Source organism: Chrysochloris asiatica, unplaced genomic scaffold, assembly GCF_000296735.1.
Source record: "Chrysochloris asiatica unplaced genomic scaffold, ChrAsi1.0 scaffold00092, whole genome shotgun sequence".
Taxonomy (NCBI): Eukaryota; Metazoa; Chordata; class Mammalia; order Afrosoricida; family Chrysochloridae; genus Chrysochloris; species Chrysochloris asiatica.
The window spans coordinates 378,680-393,285 of NW_006408610.1; the positions used below are offsets into that span (position 1 = coordinate 378,680).

The 14,606-nt window shown below is 37.5% G+C and overlaps 1 protein-coding gene across 1 annotated transcript in view; it reads right to left on the reverse strand.

Annotated features, from left to right (window-relative positions):
* The window catches only part of NRG4 (neuregulin 4), a 91,478-nt gene extending 82,616 nt beyond the window's left edge, over window positions 1–8,862 (reverse strand). Inside the window, exons 1-3 of the mRNA XM_006866558.1 lie at window positions 8,735–8,862; window positions 7,648–7,711; window positions 4,999–5,092 (exon numbers count right to left, since the gene is read on the reverse strand). Coding sequence (XP_006866620.1) covers window positions 4,999–5,092; window positions 7,648–7,657 — 104 coding nt within the window. The 5' untranslated portion in view covers window positions 7,658–7,711; window positions 8,735–8,862. The remainder of the gene's footprint in view (window positions 1–4,998; window positions 5,093–7,647; window positions 7,712–8,734) is intronic.
* Between the last annotated feature and the right edge of the window lie 5,744 nt (window positions 8,863–14,606).

The following is a 14,606-nucleotide window of genomic DNA, read 5'->3' on the forward strand; positions in this document are numbered from 1 at the left end:
AAATAAAATTTAGAGTTTTGTTCTACATAGATTCCCCCCTCTATCTGTGATCCCTTGTTGTTGTTGTTAAGTGCTGTCAAGTCAGTTCCAACCCATAGGGACCCTGTCTAGGGTTTCTGAGGAGCAGCTGGGAAGCTTGAACTGTTGACCTTGCAGTTCAAATGGTTTTGCACTCTGGTGGATTAACCCACAGCGCCACACCAGAGCAGTAAATGGTAGTAGCATCTTTCCTGTCTTTTAAATGACTCTTTGTTTCCTTCCTGTATGATGCCCTTGATGTCATCCCACACTCTTCTGGTTTTCGGTCTTTAGTGTCTAATGCATCAAATCTGTTCTTGAGATAGTCTCTAAATTCAGGCAGAATGTTTTCAAAGTCATATTTAAACTCTCATGAACTTGTTTTACATGCAAGTAAAATTTTGCTGAAGTTAATTCAGAAAGGTTTGCAGCAGTACATCAACAGGGAACTGCCAGAAATTCAAGCCGAATTCAGAAGAGGACCTGGAACTGGGGATATGATGGTTGACATCAGATGGATGTTGGCTGAAAGCAGAGAATACCGGAAAGATGTTTACTTGTGCTTTATTGGTGATGTAAACATTGCATGGATAAAAACTTGTGCTTTATTGGTGATGTAAACATTGCATGGATAAAAACTTGTGCTTTATTGGTGATGTAAACATTGCATGGCTAAAAAAAATGATTGATAACATTGTGAAGAATACTTAATTGTGCTCATGAGGAATCTGTACGCAGACAGAAGAAAGGGATACTGTTTGGTTTAAAATCAGGAATGGTGGGTGCTGGGGTTGTATCCTTCCATCATATCTATTCAAGCTATATGCTGAGCAAATACTCTAAGAAGCTGAATTACATGAGGTTTGTCACATCAGGATTGGAGGAAGACTCATTAATAACCTGTGGTATGCAGATGACATAACTTTGCTAGCTGAAAGTAAAGAGGATTTAGTGATGAAGATTAAAGACTACAGCCTGCATTATGGATTGCACCTCAACATAAAGAAAACAAATATCCTTACAACTGGGCCAATAAACAGCATCATGAAAAACAGAGAAAATATTGAACTTGTCAATGGTTTTATTTAACATGGTCCTACAATCAACACCTATGGAAGCAACAGTCAAGCAATCAGACAAAGTATTCTGCTGAGCAAGTCTGCTGTAAAAAAAAGTTCTCTAAAGTGTTAAAAGCAAAGATGTCACTTTGAGGACTAAGGTGTGCCTCACCCAAGCCATAGTCTTTTCAGTCACCTCATATTCATGCCAAAGCTGGAAATGAATAATAAAGGCCAAAGAAAATGGATGCCTTTGATTTTTTTTTAAAAGAATATCAAATACACAATGGGTGAAGAAATCTGTCTTGTATATTCCTTATATACAAGCGAGGACAGTGAAACTTGTCTCATGACTTGGAACATGCTATCAGGAGGAACCAGTCCCTGGAGGAAGACATCATGCTTGAAAAAGCAGAGGCTCAGAGGAAGACCCTCAACAAGATGGACTGGCACTTGTTACATCTATAGACTCTAAACAGCAATTGTTGTGAGGAAGGGGGAGGACTGGACAATACTTCAATCTTTTGAACATAGGTTATTATGAATCAGAATCAACTTATCAGCTCCTGACATCAACAACCCATTTGTCAGTTTGTTATACTCTAGTGGCTTGCATGTTGCTTTGGTGCTGGAAGCTATGCCACTGGTATTTCAAATACCAACAGGGTCACCCATGGTGGACAGCTTTCAGCAGAGACTCCAGAGGAAGTTAAACCGGGAAGAAAGGCCTATCAATCTACTTCTACTTAGTCAATGACTAATGTCTGATACGGTACTGGAAATGTGTCCCCTTGGCTGGAAGGCACTCCAAACACACAGTAGCTACAACAGTGCCCGCCAACAATCATAAAGATGGTACAGTTACTGGGAGCATGCTGTTGTACATGGAATCACCACGAGGAGGAAACAATGGAACAGAACTAACAGCAAACTCTCACAGTTTGATGTTAGGAAGAAATGGGACATTCTTAAACCTGATGTTTAGAAGCCCATCATCTTTCATTGGTAACTTTTTGAAAGTACATTATAAACACATTAATTCAAGGTACAAAAATCGGTGATAACCTACAACTGTAAAGGTAGAAGTTTTGTAACAAAAAGGGGAGAGTGGTTAATCTTATAGTCCAGAAACAGAGGACCCTAGGACCATCAAGGGAGAAGAGCACGAGCGGAATGTGGGACCATATCCAGAGAAGCAGCGACATGAGATGGAGGCAGAGATGATGACATGGAGAAAGAGAGCAACTGAGAACTCTAGATTCATGGAAAGAAAAAGGTTGTGTGCTGGTGGCCAGGAGGTAGGCTTGCAAAATGTGCCCTTTTGTTGTTTAAATTATTACATATTCCTGAGTGTTTTTGTGTATCTCTCTCCACCCCCGCAAAAAAAAATCCCAGAGTGAACAGAAGTAAATACTGTTGTGAATGATAATGCATGGAGAGGATTGTAATCATTGCAATGAAATGATGAGTGTAAAACCAATGTTTCTCCCATGTTAACTATCACTCAATAAAAACTTTAAAAATATATAATGACTATATGTTCTCAAAATAATAACTGAATGATACTAAAAAAGCAAAAAAAAAAAAAGTAGGTGACAACCTAGAATTCTTTCCATTTCAGTAACTCAAAATTTCAGTGCTCTGAATTACTTCTTTCAGTTGCCACACAATAGAGCTGTTCTACTCCGTACACAAGAGGCTATCATGAGCCAGAATCCAATCGATGGCAGCTAACAACAGAATAACAGACATAATACAAACAGCTTGTGCAGCTGAATGTATTAAGTATTCTGGTCACAATGTAATTAAGTTATATATAAATAAGAAAAAGTTAACAAAAATCCCTATGCTAAAGAAGAAAGCATAACGGGAAATTTTTTTTTAACTTAAAAGTTAACATACATTTTGTAAGATGCAGAAAACGTATTTGGAAATTTTTAATGGCAAATACTGTATGTTAGAAAAGAAGGCTAGAATTAGTCAGTGAGCTGAAGAACAAAGTCAAGGATTCATGCTATTTGATTTTAAGACTTATTAGAGATCTACAGTTATCAAAACTGCTTGATATTGACAAAAAAATAGACACATAATCAATGGAGTAAAATAGTTTGTATACAGACCCACACTTATATAGTCACTTGATGTTCTTCACAAAGGGGCAAAGGCAATTCAATAGACAAAGAACAGTCTTAACACTCAGTCTTATCACCCAGATCAAGATATAAAATCTCTGAATTATTAAATGCTTTTGTTCTAATAAGCATTTTAGTTTCATTTTATCGATGCCACATGTGACACCCATGTGACAAGGCTTTAGAATAAATAAATGAACCTCAGGAGCTGTGCTTGCGTTCATTCTTTCCTTCAGAGCTTCAGGTCCTTTGTCAAGTTCGTTATTTTCTCGTTTTCCTCCTATTTCCTCTATTCTGTACCCCTTCTCTTTTATGGAATGAAACATAAAAACATTAACCAAGAATAGGGCTGTCAGAGGAACTTTTTGGGGTGACAGATAGGTTCTGTATCTTGCTGTGGTAAAGGTAGTTTTATAGATGTAAACATGTGTCAACAGTCATTAGTTGTGTACTTTAAGTGACTGTCGTTTATGATACAAAGATTGTATCTCAGACCACATGGTGGTCACTAAATAATTGCTAGTTTGCTCTTCCAACCCCTTTCCTTACATACTCACTTGGGAGGAAAAATATCTAATCACTATTCTCTATAAAAAATATCCCCCAAAATCTTCTTGAGACAATTATGAGGTTATTCCTTTGACTCCTCTCCTCCAGAGTAAATTCCAACTTCTATTACTTTTCCTATTTTAGTTTTGAAATTTTACTTTTCTATCCTGTTTTTTTGAGTAAGATCTGAAGTCCTGTAAGTCAGAGGTGGGAAACCTTTTTTCTGCCAAAATTTATAACATCTTTCGTGGGCCATACAAAATTATCAAATTAAAACTTAGCCTATTTTATTTGATCTTATGTTTAACAAACTCGCCCCTAATGTGATAACTGGAACAGCGGGTGCCTTGGCAAGGCCAGACCAAAGGATTTCACCAGCCTTATAAAACCCTCAGGCCAGATGTCTCCCACCCCTGCTTTAAGCTAAAGAACAAAACAAGAGTACTTTCAGACACAGGCTAAAAAATACATTGAGATTCTCTGATCCTCTCTCTTCTCATGTCCGTGGGCCTCAATGGGAGTACCATGTTGCTAAGTCGTGCACTAAGGTATTCCGTCCCCTTAAATCCTACCCAGTCAAACACACAGGAAGCCAGCTGCACAAACATTATTTTGAAACCTTCTAGGGATCGCTGGTTATATCTGTACTCATAAAGTGAATCATATTTACAATAGCAGCTAAGACTGCTTTTTAATTTTAAAAATTAAAATTAAATTTTATATTAAGAATTAGAATTTTTTTTCCCCCGCTTTAGCAAGTAAGGTTTGGTAGCAACACAAGTGTATATCATGTATTCTAAAATCAAAGCAAAAGATTCCATAACAGACTGTTTTACATTAGTGAATTTCCTAGCTATTTCGTCACTATAATGTCGAACAGAGATGGTCTTCCCTAAAGTGCTAACATTATCTAGTCACTGAAATGTATTATTTTTTTTTAATGTAACTAGGTTAGAAATGAAATGTGACTAGGTTAGAAATGAATAGTACCACCTTTCAGAATAAACACCTCGGCGAGTGAGATTTTGATCTGTTACTTTGTTGTGTCTTAAAAAATAAAACTTTCTATATAAAATAAAAAATTTATATTTACATACAACTTAATTTGTTCTATGTGAAAATAAAGAACATTCCTCATACTTCTTCATCCTATACTTTTTGTTCACTTCTTATCATTTTTCAAAGAAGTCAGTGGATGATAAAAAAATAGAACAACCCTCTCCTGAGCCTATTTCACTCACCTGCAAAATGGGCTGGGAATAGTAGGTATCACATAACAAATTCCCCCATTCAGGCAAAATGACCTCTGGCGGGGACCACAGGGCTCTTCGTGATCTAAAACAGGCACACACACAAGATAAAGAAAGACAAACTGAATGCAACAAGGACTAGGAATTACTACCTTAGATTAAAGTAACAATTCTAAAAATGAATATGAAGAATTGATTCTGATTCTTGATTTGATAAGCAGGGACTACTCCCTCCTTGAGAATGACTATTTACAAGCTATGTAACAGAAATAGGGAGTCTCTATGTTCATTTGTTTAAAAGGAGTCAGTCAGGATCTTGGAGACCACAGCAGCTTTGTCTTTTCCTACGAGCTCTGTAGTTTCACTTATAGCAATGACAGAGATATGCTTAACACTTGAACTTTTTTTCCTCTCTAGACCCTCCCCACTCCAAAGTGTAGATTCTTATCTTTTCTATTAGGTCTTAAATACATCAAAATCTCAGATTGCTACAGGAAAAAAGTTTAGACAATAAAAGTAAATTCTGATTTCAAAAACAATATTTAAATATTTCTACAACAATCTTAACATCAAAAAACTAAACTAATCTTTGAACATTCTGATTTATAAGGAGATTTTAGCTATAATTGTGAAGACACATCTTCAAGTTCTAAAATAACAGCTTTGTTGTTGTTGTTGAGTGCCGTCGAGTCGGTTCTGAGCCATAGCGATCCTGTATAGGGTTTCTAAGAAGCGACTAGTGAGCTTGAACCACCAACCTTGTGGTTCAAACTGATTCTGCAGTCCAGCGCAGTAACCCACAGTGCCATACCAGGACTCAATTTCAAATAACATTAAATAGTATTAAAGTAATAAAAATCTCAGTCATTATTTAATATATAGACAAAATCTTGAGGAGACTAAGGAAAAAAGACAACCTTCATTTCTCTCTCTGCTCTCTTTCTCCTTCCTCTGTTTCCATCCTTCTAATCTTGGAGCCCTGGTGTGGTTCTGTAGGATAAGCACTGGACTGCTAATCACCAGGTCAGTGGTTCAAACCCACCGGCTGCTCCTTGGAAACCCTATAGAAGGTCACTATGAGTCAGAATCTACTTGATGGCACTTAACTACAACAACAATCTTCCTTACCTTGGACCTTTCCTTTATTCTCTAACTCTAGGCCTTTCTGTTCTCCCTTAATACCTCTACACCCTGGCCCCATCCCTTTCCTTTCACTTGTTGTTCTTAAAGAGTCTTAGAGTGGTTCTGACCCATGCAACCCTGTATAGGGTTTCCAAGGAGCAAATGGTGAGCTTGAACCGCCAACCTTGTCATTCAAATCAACTTTGCAGGCCAGCGCATTCAATAATCCACACAGCACCACACCAAAACCAGTGTACAGAAAATGTTTAAATATCGATAATAAAATTAATTGAATCACTATGCTCCTGTTTATGATGAGAGGAGCTAAGTTTTGAATGCTTTATCTTTCATCCTTGAGGGAATCACATTGTTTTTAAATTATGCATTGTTGCTCCCTGATTGCTCCGCTCTGGAAAATGACCTAGAATCACCAAGTGTGAAAAACAAACATATATATATATATATGTGTGTGTGTGTGTATATATATATATATATATATGTATGTTGTTGTTGTTGTTAAGTGCCGTTGAGTCGGTTCCGACCCATAGCGACCCTGTACAGGGTTTCCGAGGGTGTAAATCTTTACGGGAGTAGAAAGCCTCATCTTTCTCCCGCGGAGCGGCTGGTAGTTTCGAACTGCTGACCTTAAGGTTCGCAGCCCAATTCGTAACCACTACGCTACCAGAGCTCCTTATATATATATATATATATATATAGCACTACTCTTATTTGGCATCCAATTTGATACTTTAAAAAAAGTACACTTAATTTTTAAAATATTACCTAATATTTACCACTAAAATATCAGTATCTGTTGTTAAGATATCATTGCTATGAGCCAGATATCACCACAAATCTAAATTTGATATTTCAAATCCTATGCTTTTACTTTATAATTTAGAAGAATCGGTTTCAATATCTCATTATAATTATAAAAGTATAAAATTCTAAAGAGAAAATTACAATGAAGCCAAGCGAACAAAAAGAAATCAGATTTTTTTCTTTTTTATCCAATGCCATGCTTCTTTATAATCAACTTTAATAATACTTAGAAATTTTCAAGAATAATTTGGCTAACAACTAAAATATCAATTCACATTATTCACATTAGAAAGTTATCACATCAAGTTTTCTATTGAGAATGGAGTGTAAGTTTATCACAGAATGTTTCTGGTAGCCGAAATTAATGTCTTTGTTTTTAACTGGATTATAACCAAACGTGTCTGAACAACCTAGTATTTTACCAGTAAAGAAAACTCATCTAACCAGAATCGATAACCCTGAATCTATTTTTACTCTAATATTATTTGAGAAGTTGTTATCAGATACAAGTTAGCTTGATGCTGTCAGTTTGTAAAAAGCAGTAAAACATAAAAGTCTTACATTATAAAATATCCCAAATTTAAAAAAAATTCAGAGGGGAAGAAACTATAGACTTGTGTTAAATATGCAATATCATTTTTGTCCTACTGCAGTATGACATACATTGATAAAAGTAAAAACTTATGAGAAATTTACCTGTTGGCATATTAATTTTTAAATAGTTTCATTCTTGGTCAAAAGGTCGGGATTGAAACAGCACCTAAAATGGTTCAAAATTAATAATTTAGGAAAAATCTTGGGGGCATTATAAAGTACCAAATAATCTAAGAACAATAGTTGTTTTTGTTTTGTTTTTAATGTTACAATTAAAACACCTGTATATTAATGAAAGCTTTATTTGGTTAGAGCATCTGTATTTTAGATATTTATTACACATCAATAAAATAAGAGTAGATAAAACTAAAAGATCAAATTTAAAAAGTAGAAAACATTTTTGTAAAAACAGAGAAAATATAAATCATTTCCCAGATAATGTAATGCAATCTTACACCTCTCTGGAGAAAAGGCTAATAAGTTTTCTTTTTAATGAACATTGATAATGTACTTATGGACTTTATGAGATTATACCTGAAAGATAAAAGAGTCAGTAAATGAAATGGAATGGCCTGAATTGACTTTTTGCTTTTTCATAAAGCCTATTTTTAATCTGACTTGAATAACTTCATAATGTTCAGTTTATTGAAACTGACCCAAAACATACTAGAGAAAATCTTTAACAGCATTTATAAATTTTGCATTTCCACAGAACCTTTGAAGACTTTCATAAAAGCACTCTTAGTTTACTCTTGACTGCACGGTAACATTTACCAATCCATACATGCCTTTCTTTTAAAAAAATGTCTGGAATCTGGCAGAGTGAAGTAGCTAATGAGACACGGTTGTGTGTGAAGTTATCTGCTATAACAGAAACAAAGGAATCAAAAACATATTTGAAGAGATGAAGGATTTATACTTACAGTATGATTGTAAGCTCTCACTTCTGTTTTATAAAGGAAACTTACTTCTGGCTTAAGTTCAAAGACTTCTTAACAGAAATCCGAATCGCCAACTTCCTACTAACACAGGTGTAATATCAAGGTCTTCTCCCAAAGTTAACTGCTCTCTTATACAGACAAGAGAGGAAGGGAGGGAGAGAGAGCATGACACTTACTTAAATTTTAACTTGAAATCACTGGCTCACCGTAAGAGTTTTCCAAACAAGCAAGGCTTACCTCAAACTTACATTCACACAAAAAATGAATTTTGCTGAATATGCAGTGTTTCCAAAGTTTTTGAAAACTGCAGACTACAGCAGCTGTGCCTTGCATTTTGAAACTGATGTCAAAAATCTGATTTATACCATTGCAGAGTGTAGTGTGGGCAAGGTTGACACAAAGACTAAGGTGTCCACAGAGGTCAGGCACCGGCCCAGGGAACCACCCCTTTCAAGTCCACATGGTCAGAGTTGCAAATGGAGTAGAATTTTTTTTTTAGAAAGGGAGTTGTACTGAACTAGACCTTTTGTTTTCTTTCAACGTTATGAACTAACCCACATTACTTAGAATGTTTACTTATCTTTGCAGGTCTGAATAAATCAAGAGCCTTGACCACATGTGTGGAAAAAAGAAATCTAATTGACAAGGTTTTTTTTAAAAAAAGAAACTTCTACACAAGCTACATGAATATGTATCTAAAGGATGACTTGAAGAATTTATGACACTAAAAGGTGACAATATCTATAATGTTGTTGTTAAGTGCCACTGACTAGGTTCTGACTTATGGCGACCCTCTATAGGGTTCCAAGGAGCAGGTGGTGGGTTTGTATCACCAACCTTCTAGTTAGTATTCCAGTGCTTATCCTACAGTGCCATACCAGGACTCCAAAATATAGAGTATATAAAATCAGATTCAATTGGAAATGTATACGAAATGAAATCATGAACCTGACAAATACTAACACTATTGCAAAACTATAATACATGAATTAAGAAAAACTGAGTTTAAAACTTTCTATATATTTTTAAATGACATACAAGATACATCAACTTAGAAAAATACGCCAAGCATTGTGATGGCAATCTTTGTTATAACCCCAATTTGGACTTGATCGATTTAAAATACTGAAACTAGTAATTTTGACTTTTTTTTTTTTTTAAGAAAGCATTGAAATAAAATCGTATGCTCCTACACTTTGAAAATGAATCTTTCCACTATTAAATATTATCTCCCTTATTCAAAGACAATAATCATATCTATATATATGTTTATAAATGTATATGAATATGAATCTATACATAGAAATGATTTGATCTTATAGTATCTAAATTTCAAAATATTTTAATAAAAATTCATTATCTGTTTTTATTTTACTTCAACTATGATGCCCTCCACTACTATGAAAATGCCTGCTGAGAGGTAACCTGTGACTTCCTCTATGACATTCAAGATGGATTTATCAGGAGACATATTCTGGCAATAGGTTTTATATTGGTTATTTTTTGCACAATGCAAATAAACTTAATCTTTGGGACCATGTAATTTTAAAATAGAAAATCTGATGATTTCCAAGCTCACTTTTCTCTCTTAATGAAAATCTTGGTCTTTAAGAACAATTTATTTGTCCATCCATCTATCAATGAACAGGTACTAAGTGGGCTACCACCTTTAAACCAATGACAGACTTTTGTTGGGTGGAGTAATGACAGATACACGAAACAATATTTTAGGCTGATTCATATAAAACATGGGAGGGAGCCTAGTGGCTCCAAGGATAAGCACTGGACTGTAAACCACAAGGTCAGCGGTTTGAGCCCACTAGCGGCTTTAATCTTTCAAATATTGGAAGTCTTGGAAATCCTAAATAAGGTTGCTGCTATGAGTTGTTACCAAGTCAAAGGCACTTAACACTAACGACAATATCAAGCATGTCTTGATTCATAAAAAGGACCATTTCATGTTATTCCACTTAATATATTTTCACAGATACATTACTATATTAACACATACAAAAGAACTACTTAACTGTTGAAAATCAGGGCAAGATTCCAAGGAAGTAGCATTTATGGTAACATCTGAAGAATGAGCTGTTGTTGTTGTGTCCTCAAGTCAGTTCCGACTCACAGTGATTCTCTTTGTTGTTGTTGTTAGGTGCCATCAAGTCGGTACCGACTCATAGCGACCCTATGCACAACAGAACGAAACACTGCCCAGTCCTGGGTAAGCCTCACTATTGTTGCCACACTTGAGCCCATTGATGCTGCCACTTGGCCAATCCATCTCGCTAGGGATCTTCCTCTTTTTTTTTTTCTGACCCTCCACCTTACCAAACATGATATCCTTCTTCAGCGACTGGTCCCTCCTGACAATATGTCCCAAGTATGAGAGACAAAGGTTAGCCATCCTGGCCTCCAAGGAGCACTCTGGCTGCACTTCTTCCAACACAGGTCTGTTGGTTCTTTTGGCAGCCCTTGGCACTTTCAATATTCTCTTCCAACACCGTAACTGAAATGCATTGACTCTTCTCCGGTCTTCCTTATTCACTGTCCAGCTTTTGCATGCATATGAGGTTACTGAAAATACCATGACTTGGGTCAGGCGCACCTTAGTCCTCAAGCTGACCCTATATAGGTGAGTTTGAATTGCTGACCTTGCAGTTAGCAGTCCAGTGCTTAGCCTACAGTGCCACACCAGGACTCCAGTAGTCCAGTAAACATTTTTAAACAGGAAAGGATGCATATTCCAGGCAAAGGTTACAGGATGTTCAAAGGCACAGTGGAAAGAAGTCCTAGGGTGCTCAGATGACTTCAGGAAGATCAGCAGCCTGGGATGTGGGTAGAGAGTAGGGTAGGGAATATCTGTGGGTTTCTAAGAAGGTGGGATGGTGGGAGAAAGTGGTAAGAACAAACAGAGAAAATAGGCAGACTCTGAATTACAGACTTTCCCTGAAAGGTAATAGGGAGGCTTTGAAGGTTATTATACATTGTGTCCCCCAGAAAGATACCTTGAAATCCTAACTCCTGAACATATGAATTGACTCTGTTTGTAAATAGAGTCTTTGAAGATATTATCAGTTAGGTTAGCATGAAGTTATACTGATTAGGGTGAGTTCTAACCCTGTATAATTGGGTGTCCTTATAAAAAAGGAGAAGATACATAGAAATGAAGTCCTGGGTGGTGCTAAAGGATGAAAGTTCAAACTGACCAGCCTCTCCTTGGAAACCCTATAAAGGGTAGCTAGGAGTCTTGGTGTGGCACGGTGGGATAAAGCACTAGACCGCAAGGTCGGTTTGAACCACGGATTGGTGGTTCAAACTCACTAGTTGCTCCTTGGAAACTCTATACAGGGTCACTATGAGTCAGAATCAACTCAATGGCACTTAACAACAACAACAGACAGACACAGGGATGTATTTGCAAGTCTAAGAACAGCAAGCTACACAGACAATTAAGAAAATAATTCTCTCTATAAAAGTATCTAAAAGGCTAAAATACCTAGGAATAAATTTAACCAGGGAGGAAAAGACATGTAATAAAAATTATAAAACACTGCTAAAGGTCAGCAGTTCAAATTCACCAGCTGCTCCTCAGAATCCCTATACAGGGTCGCTAGGAGTCAGAACGGACTCAAAGGCACTTCACAACAACAATTAGACTATGCATTGCATGGATTCACCTTTACAGTCCCTGAGGCATTCCTTCCATAACCTTCCTCAACCTTCTGATTAAATTTAGACTGAACATTCTTTAGAATGGCTACTGAACCTTGTTGTTGTTGTTGTTAGGTGCTGCTGAGTAGGTTCCAGTTCATAGTGACAATATGCACAACTGAATGAAACATTATCCGGTCCTGAGTCACCCTCACAATCATTACTACACTTGAGGCCACTGTTGCTGCCACTGTGCCAGTCCATCTCGTTGGGGGTCTTCATCTTTTTCACTGACCCTTCACTTTATCAAGCATGCTGTCTTTCTCCAGGGACTGTTCTCGCTGATATGTTGTCTCTAAATTTATCCTACAGATTGAACATTAATAAACACTTTTATTTCTGTGACTACTGTGGCTGTTAAGTGCCACTGAGTTGGTTCCAAATAATAGCTACCCTGCACAGGGTTTCTGAGTGGCTGCTGGATTTGAACTACCGACCTTGAGGTTAGCAGTCCATTACTCATCATACCGCCCCACATCAGAACTCTACTGTTGTGACTAAAAAACTATTCACTGCAGACGTGTGCATATAGTGCACAAGAATCGCTCTTATTGATCTTGCTTCAATGTTGCAAAACCCTGGGCACTCATCAAAATGTATTCTTAACATTAAGATAAAGTTGTTGTTTTTTTCTTAAACTCTATAAGCTGATGCGGTCCTGATGTGGTATTGTAGGAGAAGAACTGGACTGCTAGCCATAAAATGTCAGTGGTTCAAATCACAGCTGCTCCTCAGAAACCCTATAGAGGACTGCCATGAGTCAGAACTGACATGCACTTAACAACAACAACATAAACTGACTAAGATCTTGTTGTGTGTCACTGAGTTAATTCCGACTCACACTAACCCTGTCTGACAGTGTAGAACTGTCCAATAGGGCTTTCTGTGATCTTTACGGTAACAGATCACCAAGTCTTTTCTCCTGTGGAGCTGCTGGATAGGTTTCAACTGCCAAACTTTCAGTTACTCGTCAAGCACCGAACCAAGAAGCAACCAGGGCTCCTTGAATATAATCATACCACAATTTAATTTGGATCTTGTTTGTACCAATTTTCTTGCACATCTTTTTGTTTTCCTGGAGCTTCAGGTTTTTTAGGGTTTTTTTGTTTTGTTTTGTTTTGTTTTTAACTAAAGAATAATGTGCTTCGCTTCCAGCAAGATGCGGACTAGGCAGACATACTTCACAGACCCTCTACAACAAAGATACGAGAGACCAAATGAAACAAATACAGATAAAAATTCTGGCACCCTGAACTTCAGAAGAAAGGTTAGAGAGGTGGATGGAGTGCTTGTTGGGAGGAGAAGCTCAGCGGGGATAGGAAGAGAGGGAGATTGACTGGTGAGCATTTGGCAAGAGGCCGCTCCACTACCTTGTGAGCAGCTTTGGCAGTGGAGGGAGACTGCTTTCAGGGGCCCAAATAGGTAAAACTCCAATGGAGGGAGAGCAGGACTATAGGTAAGATACTTTAACATCTCAAAGGTTTTGCGGACAGACGTGCATTGTCATGCAAGATCACAATGCCCTTGCGTAGCAATTCTGTATTTAATCTGAAGTTTAGGCGTCAGCTCTTCAGTGAGCATCTCACTGTAAGGAACACTATTGATTGTTGAACCTTTTCCCCACAGTGTTCCAATACTGGCCCTTAAGAATCTCAGAACACTGGATGCATCAAGTTTCAAGTTGCTGGTTGACTTTTGAATTTTTTCTTGGTGGGTGATTGAAAATGGTTCCATTCCATACCCTGTCATTTACTCTCAGGCTCGTAGTAGTGATGAATTCATGTTCTGTCACCAGTAAGGATTTGTGTGTGTGTGTGTGTGTGTGTGTGTGTGTGTGAGGTTTACATGGGAGAACATCAGCTTTACACTCATTATATCGTATTTCATTTCATTGCAATGATTACAATCCCCTCCATGCATTATCAAATAATCAAAGGGTACACCACACAGGCCTGCCCCTGGCCAACAGCACACAGCCCCTCTCCCTCCCTAAGTCCAGTGTCCCCAGCCGCTCCATCTGTCCATGTCATCGTCTCTGTCTCCATCCCTGGTGTCACAGCCTCTCTGGGTAGGGTCCCACTCTCCATTCTTCTTCCTTGATGGTCCCGGGGACCTCTGCTGCTGGGCTGTATAATCAATCACTCTCCTCCTTTTGTCAAAAAACATCTACCCTCACAGGCAATTATTCACTATTGTACCACAAGAATCTTATCCCCATTTCCTTTCGCCAGCCCAGTCCTGACAGATTGGAAATCATTCGGTGGTGATTCTACCTTCCCCCGCCTCATCTGGAACTAGGCTCCCTCTTGAAAGCTTGTAAGCCAGTCATTTCCCACTTTTACTGTTATGTCAGTTCTGACCCATATCGACCCTGTACAGGGTTTAAATCTGTATGAGAACAGAAAGCCT